Source organism: Lampetra fluviatilis, chromosome 70 (assembly GCF_964198595.1).
Source record: "Lampetra fluviatilis chromosome 70, kcLamFluv1.1, whole genome shotgun sequence".
Lineage (NCBI taxonomy): Eukaryota > Metazoa > Chordata > Hyperoartia > Petromyzontiformes > Petromyzontidae > Lampetra > Lampetra fluviatilis.
In genome coordinates this window covers 1,343,277-1,360,776 of record NC_136344.1, presented here as the reverse complement: position 1 = coordinate 1,360,776, position 17,500 = coordinate 1,343,277, and the positions used below count along the sequence as shown (strand labels likewise).

At 58.3% G+C, this 17,500-nt stretch overlaps 2 protein-coding genes and 1 long non-coding RNA gene across 5 annotated transcripts in view; all 3 read right to left on the bottom strand.

The window, feature by feature from the left end:
• Positions 1 to 1,486, bottom strand: part of LOC144952899 (uncharacterized) — a 7,853-nt gene extending 6,367 nt beyond the window's left edge. Inside the window, exons 1-3 of one of the 3 annotated variants that reach the window (XM_078883379.1) lie at positions 1,338 to 1,486; positions 573 to 847; positions 114 to 198 (exon numbers count right to left, since the gene is read on the bottom strand). In XM_078883379.1, coding sequence (XP_078739505.1) covers positions 114 to 133 — 20 coding nt within the window. In that variant the 5' untranslated portion in view covers positions 134 to 198; positions 573 to 847; positions 1,338 to 1,486. Of the gene's footprint in view, positions 1 to 113; positions 199 to 572; positions 848 to 877; positions 976 to 1,023; positions 1,041 to 1,337 lie in introns of those variants that run through there. The other 2 variants (XM_078883380.1, XM_078883381.1) reach the window with 2 other exon arrangements.
• Positions 1,487 to 5,605: 4,119 nt separating this feature from the next.
• Positions 5,606 to 7,973, bottom strand: LOC144952907 (uncharacterized). Its single transcript, XR_013640710.1, has 2 exons — positions 7,279 to 7,973; positions 5,606 to 6,946 (listed from the first exon to the last, which is right to left on the bottom strand). It is a non-coding gene; the product is annotated as an uncharacterized LOC144952907 (long non-coding RNA).
• Positions 7,974 to 9,261: 1,288 nt separating this feature from the next.
• On the bottom strand, positions 9,262 to 13,127 carry LOC144952904 (septin-7-like). Its single transcript, XM_078883386.1, has 4 exons — positions 13,005 to 13,127; positions 12,570 to 12,708; positions 11,801 to 11,949; positions 9,262 to 9,408 (listed from the first exon to the last, which is right to left on the bottom strand). The coding sequence occupies exons 1-4, from the start codon at positions 13,121 to 13,123 to the stop codon at positions 9,369 to 9,371; spliced, it is 447 nt and encodes a 148-aa protein (XP_078739512.1). The 5' UTR covers positions 13,124 to 13,127; the 3' UTR covers positions 9,262 to 9,368.
• Positions 13,128 to 17,500: the final 4,373 nt, after the last annotated feature.

Sequence of the window (17,500 nt, the reverse complement as noted above, 5' to 3'; positions counted from 1 at the left end):
TAGTGGGGGGTGGTGGTGGGTGGGTTAGTGGGGGGTGGTGGTGGGTGGGTTAGTGGGGGGTGGTGGTGGGTGGGTTAGTGGGGGGTGGTGGTGGGGGTGGTGGGGCTACTCACATGTACCAATACAGCTCCATCGCAGCCAGGAGGAGTGAGTGACGTTCCCGATGGCTCGCCAATTTACTCTGTCCACGGACTTGGCCTGTTACACGCACACACAGACACGCACACACAGACACGCACACACAGACACGTACACACAGACACGCACACACACACACAGACACGCACACACACACAGACACACACAGTGACACAGACACACACAGTGACACACACACACACTGACACACACACAGTGACACACACACACACACAGACACACAGACAGACACACACACAGACACACACACACAGACACACACACAGTGACACAGACACACACAGTGACACACACACAGACACACACACAGTGACACACACACAGTGACACACACACAGACACACACAGACACACACACAGTGACACACACAGACACACACACAGACACAGTCACTGACACTCGATGTCCTCACCTCGTCTGTCCTAGGGACCCTCCTCGTCGCCTCGTCCCGGCCGCCGCATAACACGTGACGAGGTGGTGGTGGTGAGGTGGTGGTGGTGGTGAGGAAGTGGTGGTGGTGAGGAAGTGGTGGTGGTGAGGTGGTGGTGGTGAGGTGGTGGTGGTGGTGAGGTGGTGGTGGTGGTGAGGTGGTGGTGGTGGTGATGAGGTGGTGGTGGCGAGGTGGTGGTGGCGAGGTGGAGGTGGTGATGATGGTGGTGGTGGTGGCGAGGTGGTGAGGGAAAGGGCCTAGACAGAGAGAGAGAGACCACGACGCACCGATGAGCGATCGATTGAAGCATTGACGATGACGACGCTGACGAGGTGAAGGGTCACTGATGAATCACCACGGTGCCAGGCTAGGTGCCTGTACCCCCCCACTCACCCCCCCCGGTGCCAGGCTAGGTGCCTGTACCCCCACTCACCCCCCTCTCTCTCTGTGTGTCTCTCCCCCTGCTTCTATTAAATCACCACCACGGTGCCAGGCTAGGTGTGTGTACACCCCCTCACTCACCCCCCTCTCTCTCTCTCTTCCCCTGCTTCTGTTAAATCATCACCCCCCGGTGCCAGGCTAGGTGCCTGTACAACACCCCCCCCCCCCCGTGCCAGGCTAGGTGTGTGTACCCCCCCACTCACCCCCCTCCTCACCCCCCTCTCTCTCTGTGTCTCTCTCTCTGCTTGTTAAATCATCACCACCACGGTGCCAGGCTAGGTGCCTGTACCCCCCCCCCCCACTCACCCCCCTCTCTCTCTGTGTCTCTCTTTCTGCTGCTCGTCCCGTGAGTTGCTTCCGGATGAGGTCGTGGCGCTGGCGGTGGCCGCTGGGTGAGAAGCGGCGCCACCGCGCGGCAGAGTAGCGGTACTGACGGGCCAGGCGGTCCCCCACTTACGAACACCCCCCCCCCCGCTTACCCCCACTTACGAACACCACCCCCCCCCCCCTCTTACCCCCACTTACGAACACCACCCCCCCCCCCCTCTTACCCCCACTTACGAACACCACCCCCCCCCCCCACTTACGAACACCCCCCCCCCTCTTACCCCCACTTACGAACACCACCCCCCCCCCCCTCTTACCCCCACTTACGTGGGTGGGGAGTAAGTGGTTGGGTGGTGTGGCAGGTGGGTGATAAGTGGGGTGGGTGGTCAGGTAATGACAGGGGAGTCAGTTGTGAGTGTGAAGGGCCTGGTGGCCATGGGAGGTAATGACAGGGGAGTCAGTTGTGAGTGTGAAGGGACTGGTGGCCACGGGAGGTAATGACAGGGGAGTCAGTTGTGAGTGTGAAGGGACTGGTGGCCACGGGAGGTAATGACAGGGGAGTCAGTTGTGAGTGTGAAGGGACTGGTGGCCACGGGAGGTAATGACAGGGGAGTCAGTTGTGAGTGCGAAGGGACTGGTGGCCACGGGAGGTAATGACAGGGGAGTCAGCTGTGAGTGTGAAGGGACTGGTGGCCACAAGAGGTAATGACAGGGGAGTCAGTTGTGAGTGTGAAGGGCCTGGTGGCCATGGGAGGTAATGACAGGGGAGTCAGTTGTGAGTGTGAAGGGCCTGGTGGCCATGGGAGGTAATGACAGGGGAGTCAGTTGTGAGTGTGAAGGGCCTGGTGGCCACAGGAGGTAATGACAGGGGAGTCAGTTGTGAGTGTGAAGGGACTGGTGGCCACAGGAGGTAATGACAGGGGAGTCAGTTGTGAGTGTGAAGGGACTGGTGGCCATGGGAGGTAATGACAGGGGAGTCAGTTGTGAGTGTGAAGGGACTGGTGGCCACAGGAGGTAATGACAGGGGAGTCAGTTGTGAGTGCGAAGGGACTGGTGGCCACAAGAGGTAATGACAGGGGAGTCAGTTGTGAGTGCGAAGGGACTGGTGGCCATGGGAGGTAATGACAGGGGTCAGTTGTGAGTGCGAAGGGCCTGGTGGCCATGGGAGGTAATGACAGGGGAGTCAGTTGTGAGTGTGAAGGGACTGGTGGCCACAGGAGGTAATGACAGGGGAGTCAGTTGTGAGTGCGAAGGGCCTGGTGGCCATGGGAGGTAATGACAGGGGAGTCAGTTGTGAGTGTGAAGGGACTGGTGGCCATGGGAGGTAATGACAGGGGAGTCAGTTGTGAGTGTGAAGGGACTGGTGGCCACAGGAGGTAATGACAGGGGAGTCAGTTGTGAGTGCGAAGGGACTGGTGGCCATGGGAGGTAATGACAGGGGTCAGTTGTGAGTGCGAAGGGCCTGGTGGCCATGGGAGGTAATGACAGGGGAGTCAGTTGTGAGTGTGAAGGGACTGGTGGCCACAGGAGGTAATGACAGGGGAGTCAGTTGTGAGTGCGAAGGGCCTGGTGGCCATGGGAGGTAATGACAGGGGAGTCAGTTGTGAGTGTGAAGGGACTGGTGGCCACAGGAGGTAATGACAGGGGTCAGTTGTGAGTGCGAAGGGCCTGGTGGCCATGGGAGGTAATGACAGGGGAGTCAGTTGTGAGTGCGAAGGGCCTGGTGGCCATGGGAGGTAATGACAGGGGAGTCAGTTGTGAGTGTGAAGGGACTGGTGGCCACAAGAGGTAATGACAGGGGAGTCAGTTGTGAGTGTGAAGGGCCTGGTGGCCATGGGAGGTAATGACAGGGGAGTCAGTTGTGAGTGTGAAGGGACCGGTGGCCCCGGGAGGTAACGACAGGGGAGTCAGTTGTGAGTGTGAAGGGACTGGTGGCCACGGGAGGTAATGACAGGGGAGTCAGTTGTGAGTGTGAAGGGACTGGTGGCCACGGGAGGTAATGACAGGGGAGTCAGTTGTCAGTGTGAAGGGACTGGTGGCCACGGGAGGTAATGACAGGGGAGTCAGTTGTCAGTGTGAAGGGACTGGTGGCCACGGGAGGTAATGACAGGGGAGTCAGTTGTCAGTGTGAAGGGACTGGTGGCCACGGGAGGTAATGACAGGGGAGTCAGTTGTCAGTGTGAAGGGACTGGTGGCCACGGGAGGTAATGACAGGGGAGTCAGTTGTCAGTGTGAAGGGACTGGTGGCCACGGGAGGTAATGACAGGGGAGTCAGTTGTCAGTGTGAAGGGACTGGTGGCCACGGGAGGTAATGACAGGGGAGTCAGTTGTCAGTGTGAAGGGCCTGGTGGCCACGGGAGGTAATGACAGGGGAGTCAGTTGTCAGTGTGAAGGGACTGGTGGCCACGGGAGGTAACGACAGGGGAGTCAGTTGTGAGTGTGAAGGGACTGGTGGCCACAGGAGGTAATGACAGGGGAGTCAGTTGTCAGTGTGAAGGGACTGGTGGCCACGGGAGGTAATGACAGGGGAGTCAGTTGTCAGTGTGAAGGGACTGGTGGCCACGGGAGGTAATGACAGGGGAGTCAGTTGTCAGTGTGAAGGGACTGGTGGCCACGGGAGGTAATGACAGGGGAGTCAGTTGTCAGTGTGAAGGGACTGGTGGCCACGGGAGGTAATGACAGGGGAGTCAGTTGTCAGTGTGAAGGGACTGGTGGCCACGGGAGGTAATGACAGGGGAGTCAGTTGTGAGTGTGAAGGGACTGGTGGCCACAGGAGGTAATGACAGGGGAGTCAGTTGTCAGTGTGAAGGGACTGGTGGCCACAGGAGGTAATGACAGGGGAGTCAGTTGTGAGTGTGAAGGGACTGGTGGCCACAGGAGGTAATGACAGGGGAGTCAGTTGTGAGTGTGAAGGGACTGGTGGCCACGGGAGGTAATGACAGGGGAGTCAGTTGTAAGTGTGAAAGGACTGGTGGCCACGAAAGGTAGTGACAGGGGAGTCAGTTGTGAGTGTGAAGGAACCGGTGGTTCCGGGAACGTTCGAGAAGGGAGCGTGTTCAGGCAAAGAGGCCGTTGGAGTCTGCCGGTGGAGCGAGCATCCAGAGTCGGTGAAAATGATCGAGAGGTGGGGGGGGGGAGGCGTCGTCTCGCGTCGGTATACAAGGGAGATGCGCGGGAGACTCGCGGCCGTTGCGGTGGGGATCTTCGCATGATGCCAAGCGGAACGCTTCTTCAATAAAGTGCCGTCTCAAGACAAGCGTGTCAAGTCCTCATTGACACGTGCGTTAACATTTTTTTTGAAGCACCAGGGTGGGTGGGAAAGGTGGTGTGGGTGTGTGGGAAGGGTGATTGGGTGTGTTGTTGATGGTTTCCCCGGTCCCGCTAGCAATAGAGCGCTGTGGTGGTGGGGCTGCGAACGGGACGTCAGACACGATGGGCGAGGTTCGACTCCCGGCCCGGGGTGTGGGTGGGGGTTGTGGCTCCGACATCCACATCGGTGGCCGGACGAGATAAAGAGAGCTCCGCTTCATACTCACCCCACATGAGCTGGCAGCAGTTGTCGCTGAAGGGAGTCTATGGGTCTGTGCGTGTGCGAAGCTATGGATATCGACTGTATGTTAAGTCTGTGGTTCTGTACAAGTCTATGGCCAGTCTAGCCCAGCCAGACCAGTCCAGCCCAGCCCAGCCAGCCCAGCCGAGCCTAGCCAGCCAGCCCAGGGTAGGACTTGGGGCAAAAAAAAACCTCTTAAGTAGGGGGTCAACCAACGCGACACGTCGGGCATCGCGCCTCAACTCTTTTGTCTACGGTGCAGAACGAACGATGGGCACGCGTACGCACACACACGCAGGCACATGCAGGCACATGCACACGCAGGCACACACGCAGGCACACACGCAGGCACACACGCAGGCACACACACACGCAGGCACGCAGGTACGAAGACAGGCACGCAGGCACACGCACGCAGGTATGAAGACAGGCACGCACACGCAGGCAGGCAGGCACGCACACAGGCAGGCAGGCATGCACACACGCAGGCACGCACACAGGCAAGGCAGGCATGCACACACACACGCAGGCAGGCACGCACACAGGCAGGTAGGCATGCACACACACACGCAGGCAGGCACGCACACAGGCAGGTAGGCATGCACACACACACGCAGGCAGGCAGGCAGGCGAGCAGACGGCACGCGAACGAGGCGGCGAGAGACAACGGCACGCGAACGAGGACGAGACAGCGGTGGAGGAGGGGGAGGTTGGGGCGTGCAAGCGGCACGCGTTGTAATACTGACGGGCAGGCGGTGACACAACGAAGAGTGGGGCCCCGGTGGCGGGCTGTGTAATACAAACGAGGTGATGCAACCAACGCGACGGAGTGATACAAACCAAGACGGGCCGTACAAACGACAGGCAGACGAAGACCGCTCGTCTCGCTAGCGAGCTCACACTCACTAGTCAGTGTCTCGCTAGCGAGCGTGTAGTGTGTGCACGCTCACTAGTCAGACATCACCAGTGGTATATCTCACTCGTGAGCTTACACACCCATTGATGTCTGTTTCACTCGTGAGCTTACACACTTGTTGTGTCCAACTAGTGAGTGTACCACACAACCCTGTGGTGTCTCGTACACACGTGAGTGTGTGCACTCACTAGTCAGACACCACCAGTGGTATATCTCACTCGTGAGCTTACAAACTTGTTTTGTCTGACTAGTGATTGTGTGTACACTCACTAGCCGGACATCACCAGTGGTGTCTCACTAGTGAGCGTACCCACACACACCCCCCTGGTGTCTCGTACATACGCATCAGCCGTGTCTCACCCGCGTCTCGACAGCGAGGCCACGAGAATAAACGCGCGACCGCTGGATGCAGCATCTCCAACACCAGCTGCGTCTGTCCGTGTGTAGGTTTAGGTGTGTACGTGTGTGCGTGTGTAGGTTTAGGTGTGTGCGTGTACACGTGTCCGTGTGTACGTGAGTGTTTACGTGTGTGCGTATACACGTGTGTACGTGTGTGTGCGTGTACGCGTGTGTGTCCGTGTGTGCGTGTAGGTTTAGGTGTGTATGTGTGCGCGTGTACACGTGTCCGTGTGTAGGTTTAGGTGTGTACGTGTGTGCGTGTACGCGTGTGTGTGTGTGTACGTGTGTGTGTACGTGTGCGTTTGTGGGGGAGCGGTAGCATAGCGGTTAGCGCTACGAACCCGGCGACCAGAGTTCGATTCCCCGCTCACGGCCAGGTAGTGACGGTCCTGGGCCTCCCCTAGGTCGACTCGGCCTCAAATGAGTACCTGGTGCCACTGGGGGAGACAAAGGCGGCCGGGCGTGGTGTTGGCCACGCACCCCCTCGTGTGCCTTGACGGCCTTCATAGGTGCTGCTCGCTGACAGCACTTGCCCCAACAGTCCGTGTTGTTCAGGCTATACGGGGGATCTTTGTCTTTGTATACGCGTGTGTACGTGTGCGTGTATGTACGTGTACATGTGTATACGCGTGTGCGTGTGCCTGTGTGTGTCCCCGTGCCTGTGTGTGTCCGTGTCTGTGTGTGTGTGTGTACGTGCGTGCCTGTGTGTGTGTGTGTCCGTGCCTGTGTGTGTATGTGCGTGCCTGTGTGTGTACATGCGTGCGTGCCTGTGTGTGTACATGCGTGCGTGCCTGTGTGCGTGTACATGTGTGCGTGCCTGTGTGCGTGTGCCTGTGTGTGTCCCCGTGCCTGTGTGTGTATGTGCGTGCGTGTGTGTACATGCGTGCGTGCCTGTGTGTGTACATGCGTGCGTGCCTGTGTGCGTGTACATGTGTGCGTGCCTGTGTGTGTCCGTGCCTGTGTGTGTATGTGCGTGCCTGTGTGTGTCCGTGCCTGTGTGTGTATGTGCGTGCCTGTGTGTGTGTGTGTCCGTGCCTGTGTGTGTATGTGCGTGCCTGTGTGTGTACATGCGTGCGTGTGTGTACATGCATGCGTGCCTGCGTGTGTCCATGCCTGTGTGTGTATGTGTATGTGCGTGTGTGTCCATGCCTGTGTGTGTATGTGCGTGCCTGTGTGTATGCCTGTGTGTGTACGTGTGTCTGTGTGTGTATGCGTGTGTGTCCGTGCCTGTGCGTGCCTGTGTGTATGTACGTGCGTGCCTGTGTGTGCCCGTGTGTGTGTGTCCATGCCCTTGTGTGTACGTGCGTGCCTGTGTGTGCCTGTGTGTGTATGTGTGTGCCCGTGTGTGTGTGTCCGTGCCTGTGTGTGTACGTGCGTGCGTGCCACAAAAGCACAGACCGCCTATGGCTTCAATGTTTGGGCGAGCGTCGCGTTCCCTTCTCGTGCGAGGAGCGGCCTACCGCCCTGCAGTAACACTTCAAGTCTACAGCGAAACAAACAATACGTACACACACACACCACACACACCGATAACAACAACCACCACCACCACTACTACAATTTACAGTTAAAGAGTCACTTTGGCCAAACAGCGCTCCATAGGCTGCACTAGCGGCCACGGTCGATTGAAGGGGGAATGGAGGGGGGGGGGTTATGATGGTGGCGGTGGGGAGAGTTACTGAGTGAGGGGGGGGATGAGAGAGGAAGGATGGGAGGGATGAGAGGGATGGGAGGGGAGATAGGGATGAGGAGGGATGAGAGAGGGGGGGTGAGAGGGGGGGATGAGAGGGGGGGGTGAGAGGGGGGGGATGAGAGGGGGGGGGTGAGAGGGAGGGATGAGAGGGGGGGATGAGAAGGGGGGGGATGAGAGGGAGAGGAGAGGGGGGTGATGAGAGGGGGGGGGGGATGAGAGGGTGGGGGGTGGGATGAGAGGGTGGGGGGAATGAGAGGAGGGGGGGTGAGTGAGAGAGAGGGATGAGAGGGGGGGGATGAGAGGGGGGGGATGATGAGGGTGGGGGGGAATGAGGGGGGGGGGGTGAGGAGGAGGGGGGGGGGATGAGAGGGGAGAGGGGGGATGAGAAGGGGGGGGATGAGAGGGAGGGAAGGGATGAGAGGGGGGGGGGGGGGGATGGGAGGGGAGCCGTCAAACAAAGCTGGTGGGTCACCGCGCTCGGAGCGCTTTCAGGCTGCGCTGCTTCTGTGGCCGTCTGGAACGCTCTTCCCCTGACGATAGCGGGAAGCCACTGGGAGCTATGATGCACTTGTAAATCATCGTCGTCGTTCATCATCTACATTGACTAATTCATTTGTTTAGAACTGCTTTTTGTTGTTGTTGTTGTTGTCGTGTAGTTTGTTATCCTTCCCCCCGCCCGCACCTCCGATTTGCGCGGTTGGCCATGTACGGCGCAAAAGAAGTTCAACATACATCGAGACTCACACAGAGACACAGACTCACACAGCAGAGACCCACAGACTCACACAGCAGAGACCCACAGACTCACACAGCAGAGACCCACAGACTCGCACAGCAGAGACCCACAGACTCGCACAGCAGAGACCCACAGACTCGCACAGCAGAGACCCACAGACTCGCACAGCAGAGGACCCACAGACTCGCACAGCAGAGACCCACAGACTCGCACAGCAGAGACCCACAAACTCGCACAGCAGAGACCCACAGACTCGCACAGCAGAGACCCACAGACTCACACAGAGACCCACATACTCACAGCAGAGACCCACAGACTCGCACAGCAGAGACCCACAGATGCACACAGAGACCCACAGACTCACACAACAGAGACCCACAGACTCGCACAGAGACCCACAGGCTTCTCACACAAGACACAGACTCATACAAGACACAGACTCACACACAGAGACCCACAGACTCACACAGAGACCCACAGACTTGGATGCATGCGGTGGTGCCAAAAAAGTTCACCGTGCACGCACGCACGTGCACGCACGCACGTGCACGTGCGACACGCAACGCAGGTAATGAGAGGGACGAGGTGCGGGGTACTGAGTGATGAGAGATTGAGGGGAGGGGTGGTGGGGGGGTGGTGGTGGTGGCGACGATGAGAGGGACAGCGGCAGGGAGAGTCGAGCCGGGAGACGTCGCCGGGCGACCGTGCGGGGGAGTCTAGAAAATCTTGTTCTTCTTTTTGTTTCTCTCCAGAGTCCTGCGACACGCACAGAGAGAGAGAGCACACACACACACAGGGCACACACACACAGAGAGAGCGGGCACACACAACAGAGGTTAGAGAGCAGGCACACACTCACACACTCACAGAGAGAGAGCGGGCACACACACACACACAGGGCACACACACAGAGAGAGAGCGGGCACACACACACACAGAGAGAGCGGGCACACACACACACACTCACAGAGAGAGAGGGCACACACACACACACACAGAGGTTAGAGAGCGGGCACACACACACTCACAGAGAGAGAGCGGGCACACACACACACACAGGGCACACACACAGAGAGAGAGCGGGCACACACACACACAGAGAGAGCGGGCACACACACACACAACACAGGGCACACACACAGAGAGCGGGCACACACACACACACAGAGAGCGCGGGCACACACACACACAACACAGGGCACACACACACACACAGAGAGAGCGGGCACACACACACACAACACAACACAGGGGCACACACACACACAGAGAGAGCGGACACACACACACACAACACAACACAGGGCACACACACACACACACAGAGAGCGGGCACACACACACACAACACAGGGCACACACACACACAGAGAGCGGGCACACACACACACAACACAGGGCACACACACACACAGAGAGCGGGCACACACACACACAACACAGGGCACACACACACACACAGAGAGCGGGCACACACACACACAACACAGGGGCACACACACACACACAGAGAGCGGGCACACCACACACAACACAGGGCACACACACACACAGAGAGCGGGCACACACACACACAACACAGGGCACACACACACAGAGAGCGGGCACACACACACACACACAACACAGGGCACACACACACACAGAGAGCGGGCACACACACACACACACAACACAGGGCACACACACACACACAGAGAGCGGAGCCACACACACACACAACACAGGGCACAACACACACACAGAGAGCGGGCACACACACACACAACACAGGGCACACACACACACACAGAGAGCGGGCACACACACACACAACACAGGGCACACACACACACACAGAGAGAGCGGGCACACACACACACAACACAGGGCACACACACACAGAGAGAGCGGGCACACACACACACACAACACAGGGCACACACACACACACCCAGAGAGAGCGGGGCACACACACACACACACAGAGAGAGAGCGGGCACACACACACACAACACAGGGCACACACACACACACAGAGAGAGAGCGGGCAACACACACAGCACAACACAGGGCACACACACACACACACACAGAGAGAGCGGGCACACACACACACAGAGAGCGCGGGCACACACACACACAACACAGGGCACACACACACACAAACACAGGGCACACACACACACAGAGAGCGGGCACACACACACACAGAGAGCGCGGGCACACACACACACAACACAGGGCACACACACAACACAACACAGGGCACACACACACACAGAGAGCGGGCACACACACCACACAGAGAGCGCGGGCACACACACACACAACACAGGGCACACACACACACAACACAGGGCACACACACACACACAGAGAGAGAGAGCGGGCACACACACACACAACACAGGGCACACACACACAGAGAGAGCGGGCACACACACACACACACACCCAGAGAGAGCGGGCACACACACACACACACACAGAGAGAGAGCGGGCACACACACACACAACACAGGGCACACACACACACACACACAGAGAGCGGGCACACACACACACAACACAGGGCACACACACACAGAGAGAGCGGGCACACACACACACACAGAGAGAGCGGCACACACACACACAACACACAGGGCACACACACACACACACAGAGCGGGCACACACACACACACCCAGAGAGAGCGGGCACACACACACACAACACAGGGCACACACACACACAGAGAGAGAGCGGGCACACACACACACAACACAGGGCACACACACACACAGAGAGAGAGCGGGCACACACACACACACAGAGAGAGCGGGCACACACACACACACAGAGAGAGCGGGCACACACACACACAACACAGGGCACACACACACACAGAGAGAGAGCGGGCACACACACACACAACACAGGGCACACACACACACAGAGAGAGAGCGGGCACACACACACACACACAGAGAAAGAGAAGAAGGGAGGAGGGGAGGGGAGGGAGGGGAGCAGAGGGAGGAGGGAGCAGAGGGAGTAAGAGAATGAAGAGGAAGAAGTTCCTTCCGTAGATGGCGATCTGGACAAGGCGCGACCAGTGCCCCCCCCCCCCACCACCACCCCCCACCCCCCCCACCCCCCCCCACCCCCCCCCAGGGGCGTGTTTACCGCGTGCCCTCGGCCCGCTGCTGCTGCTCCAGCAGGTGCATCTGGCTCTCCCACGCCGCCTTCTCCTCCTCAAAGTGGCGACGGCGGTCCTCCAGCTCGCGGCTCTGCGCCTCCATGTTCTTGCGCATCTGCTCGTGACGACGATGCAGCTGTGGGGGGGTGGTGGGTGGGTGGGTGGGGAGACGGTGGGGGGGTGGTGGTGGGTGGGAGGAGGGGAGTGGTGTGGGGGTGGGTGGTGTTGGGGGGGTGGTGGGTGGGAGACGGTGGGGGGGTGGTGGTGGAGGTGGGGGCAGGGAGCGGGGGAGTGGTGGTGGGGGGGTGGTGGTGTGAGTGAGGTGGTGGGTGGTGTTGGGGAGGTGGTGGGTGGGAGACGATGGGGGGGGTGGTGTGGTGGTGGTGTGAGTGAGGTGGTGGGTGGTGTTGGGGAGGTGGGAGAGAGGTTGAAACGGCTGCAACTGCAACACAACCGTAACCGCAATGCAACCGATCATGACGCCCGTGCGTGTGTGTGCACGTGAATGTGTGCACGTGAGTGTGCACGTGTGCGTGCACGTGTGTGTGCACGTGTGTGTGCGTGTGTGCGTGCATGTCTGCGCATGTGCGCTTGCATGTGTGCGCGTGCGTGCATGTGTGTGTGCGCGTGCATGTGTGTGTGCGCGTGCATGCGTTGTGTGTATGTGCATATGTGTGTGCGTGCGTGTGTGTGTCTGTGCGTGTGTGTGTGCATGCATGTGCGTGCGTGCGTGTGTGTGCGCGTGCGTCCACTGACGTCGCCCTCCGAGTCCCTGAGCTTCTGCAGCTTCTCCTCGACCTTGAGCGCGAACACGTGCTCCATCTCGAGCTCCATCTTCCTCATCTTGTGCTCGTGAGCTCGCCGCTCCTCCTCCATCTGCTCCATGGGGCTCCGGCTGGCACACAGCGGGAGGAGGGCCGGGCATTCGCGTCACTGTCCAGCGTGTCACTGCCAGCGTGTCACTGTCAGCGTGTCACTGTGTGTCACTGTCAGTGTGTCACTGTCAGTGTGTCACTGTCAGTGCGTCACTGTGTGTCACTGTCAGTGTGTCACTGTCAGTGCGTCACTGTGTGTCACTGTCAGTGTGTCACTGTCAGTGTGTCACTGTCAGTGCGTCACTGTGTGTCACTGTCAGCGTGTCAGTGTCACAACAGCACCCCCCCCCCCCCCGTCACCACCCCCCCCCCTCACTTGGAGAGCTGTCCTCTGCCCTTGTTGTTGTCGGAGGAGTTACAGGCGACGGACGCCAACTGGCGGCTGCGGAAGTTCTCGTAGTGAACGTTGTTGGTGACGTCCTTCAGGTCCTGCATGTGGGTCCTGCTCACGGCAAACCACCGTCACCACCACCACCGCCGTCACCACCGCGGCACCATCACCACCATAACCATCATAACCACAGCCATCACCATCATCGCCACCATCATCGCCGCCATCACCACAGCCACCACTACAACGGCCAGCACCACCATCACCACGGTCGTGACAGCACAGCGAGTGAGAGTACAGCGTGACAGCGCACACACAGTGACACACACACGCACACAGCGTGACACACACACGCACACAGCGTGACACACACACGCACACAGCGTGACACACACACGCACACAGCGTGACAGCGCACACACAGTGACACACACACACACGCACACAGTGACACACACACACACACAGCGTGACACACACACACACAGCGTGACACACACACACAGCGTGACACACACACACAGCGTGACACACACACACACACAGCGTGACACACACACACACAGCCTGACAGCGCACACACAGTGACACACACACGCACACAGCGTGACACACACACACACACAGCAGCGTGACACACACACACACACAGCGTGACACACACACACACAAGCGTGACACACACACACACAGCGTGACACACACACACAGCGTGACAGCGCACACACAGTGACACACACACACGGCGTGACACACACACACGGCGTGACACACACACACGGCGTGACACACACACACGGCGTGACACACACACACACGGCGTGACACACACACACGGCGTGACACACACACACGGCGTGACACACACACACGGCGTGACACACACACACGGCGTGACACACACACACGGCGTGACACACACACACGGCGTGACACACACACACGGCGTGACGACACACACACGGCGTGACACACACACACGGCGTGACACACACACACGGCGTGACACACACACACGAGCGTGACACACACACACGGCGTGACACACACACACACGGCGTGACACACACACACGGCGTGACACACACACACACGGCGTGACACACACACACGGCGTGACACACACACACACGGCGTGACACACACACACGGCGTGACACACACACACGGCGTGACACACACACACGGCGTGACACACACACACAGCGTGGACACACACACACAGCGTGACACACACACACACAGCGTGACACACACACACAGCGTGACACACACACACAGCGTGACACACACACACAGCGTGACACACACAACACAGCGTGACACACACACACAGCGTGACACACACACACAGCGTGACACACACACACAGCGTGACACACACACACAGCGTGACACACACACACAGCGTGACACACACACAGCGTAACACAGCGTGACACACACACACAGCGTGACACACACACACAGCGTGACACACACACACAGCGTGACACACACACACAGCGTGACACACGACACACAGCGTGACACACACACACACAGCGTGACACACACACACAGCGTGACACACACACACAGCGTGACACACACACACAGCGTGACACACACACACACAGCGTGACACACACACACACACAGCGTGACACACACACACACACAGCGTGACCACACCACACACAGCGTGACACACACACACAGCGTGACACACACACACACACAGCGTGACACACACACACAGCGTGACACACACACAAGACACACAGCGTGACACACACACACAGCGTGACACACACACACACACAGCGTGACACACACACACAGCGTGACACACACACACACAGCGTGACACACACACACACAGCGTGACACACACCACACACAGCGTGACACACACACACAGCGTGACACACACACACAGCGTGACACACACACACAGCGTGACACACACACACAGCGTGACACACACACACACAGCGACACACACACACAGCGTGACACACACACACAGCGTGACACACACAGCGTGACACACACACAGCGTGACACACACACACAGCGTGACACAACACACACACAGCGTGACACACACACACAGCGTGACACACACACACAGCGTGACACACACACACAGCGTGACACACACACAGCGTGACACACACACACAGCGTGACACACACACACACAGCGTGACACACACACACAGCGTGACACACACGACACACACGCGTGACAACACACACACACACAGCGTGACACACACACACAGCGTGACACACACACCACACAGCGTGACACACACACACACACAGCGTGACACACACACACACACACACACAGCGTGACACACACACACAACACAGCGTGACACACACACACAGCGTGACACACACACACACAGCGTGACACACACACACACAGCGTGACACACACAACACACACAGCGTGACACACACACACAGCGTGACACACACACACACAGCGTGACACACACACACACACAGGTGACACACACACAGCGTGACACACACACACACAGCGTGACACACACACACACAGCGTGACACACACACACACAGCGTGACACACACACACAGCGTGACACACACACACAGCGTGACACACACACACACAGCGTGACACACACACACAGCGTGACACACACACACACAGCGTGACACACACACACAGCGTGTGACACACACACACAGCGTGACACACACACACACACAGCGTGACACAACAACACACACAGCGTGACACACACACACAGCGTGACACACACACAACACAGCGTGACACACACACACACACAGCGTGACACACACACACAGCGTGACACACACACACACAGCGTGACACACACACACAGCGTGACACAACACACACAGCGTGACACACACACACACAGCGTGACACACACACACACACAGCGTGACACACACCACACAGCGTGACACACACACACACAGCGTGACACACACACACACAGCGTGACACACACACACACAGCGTGACACACACACACAGCGTGAACACAGGGCACACACACACAGCGTGACACACACACACAGGTGACACACACACACACAGCGTGACACACACACAGGGCACACACAGCGTGACACACACACAGGGCACACACACAGCGTGACACACACACACAGCGTGACACACACACACACAGCGTGACACACACACACACACAGCGTGACACACACACACAGCGTGACACACACACACACAGCGTGACACACACACACAGCGTGACACACACACACAGCGTGACACACACACACACAGCGTGACACACACACACACACAGCGTGACACACACACACAGCGTGACACACACACACCAGCGTGACACCACACACAGGACACACACAGCGTGACACACACACACAGCGTGACACACACACACACAGCGTGACACCACACACACAGCGTGACACACACACACAGCGTGACGACACACACACACAGCGTGACACACACACACACAGCGTGACACACACACACGACACACACAGCGTGACACACACACACACAGCGTGACACACACACACACACAGCGTGACACACACACACACAGCGTGACACACACACACACAGCGTGACACACACACACACACAGCGTGACACACACACACACAGCGTGACACACACACACAGCGTGACACACACACACAGCGTGACACACACACACAGCGTGACACACACACACACAGCGTGACACACACACACACAGCGTGACACACACACACACACAGCGCGTGACACACACACACACACAGCGTGACACACACACACACACAGCGTGACACACACACACACAGCGTGACACACACACACACAGCGTGACACACACACACACAGCGTGACACACACACACACAGCGTGACACACACACACAGCGTGACACACACACACACAGCGTGACACACACACACAGCGTGAACACACACACACAGCGTGACACACACACACAGCGTGACACACACACACACACAGCGTGACACACACACACACACACAGCGTGACACACACACACACACAGCGTGACACACACACACAGCGTGACACACACACACACACAGCGTGACACACACAACACACACAGCGTGACACACACACACACACAGCGTGACACACACACACACAGCGTGACACACACACACAGCGTGACACACACACACAGCGTGACACACACACACACAGCGTGACACACACACACACAGCGTGACACACACACACACAGCGTGACACACACACACACACAGCGTGACACACACAGGGACACACACACAGCGTGACACACACACAGGTGACACACACACAGCGTGACACACACACACAGCGTGACACACACACACACAGCGTGACACACACCACACACACAGCGTGACACACACACACACAGCGTGACACAACACACACAGCGTGACACACAACACACACAGCGTGACACACACACACCA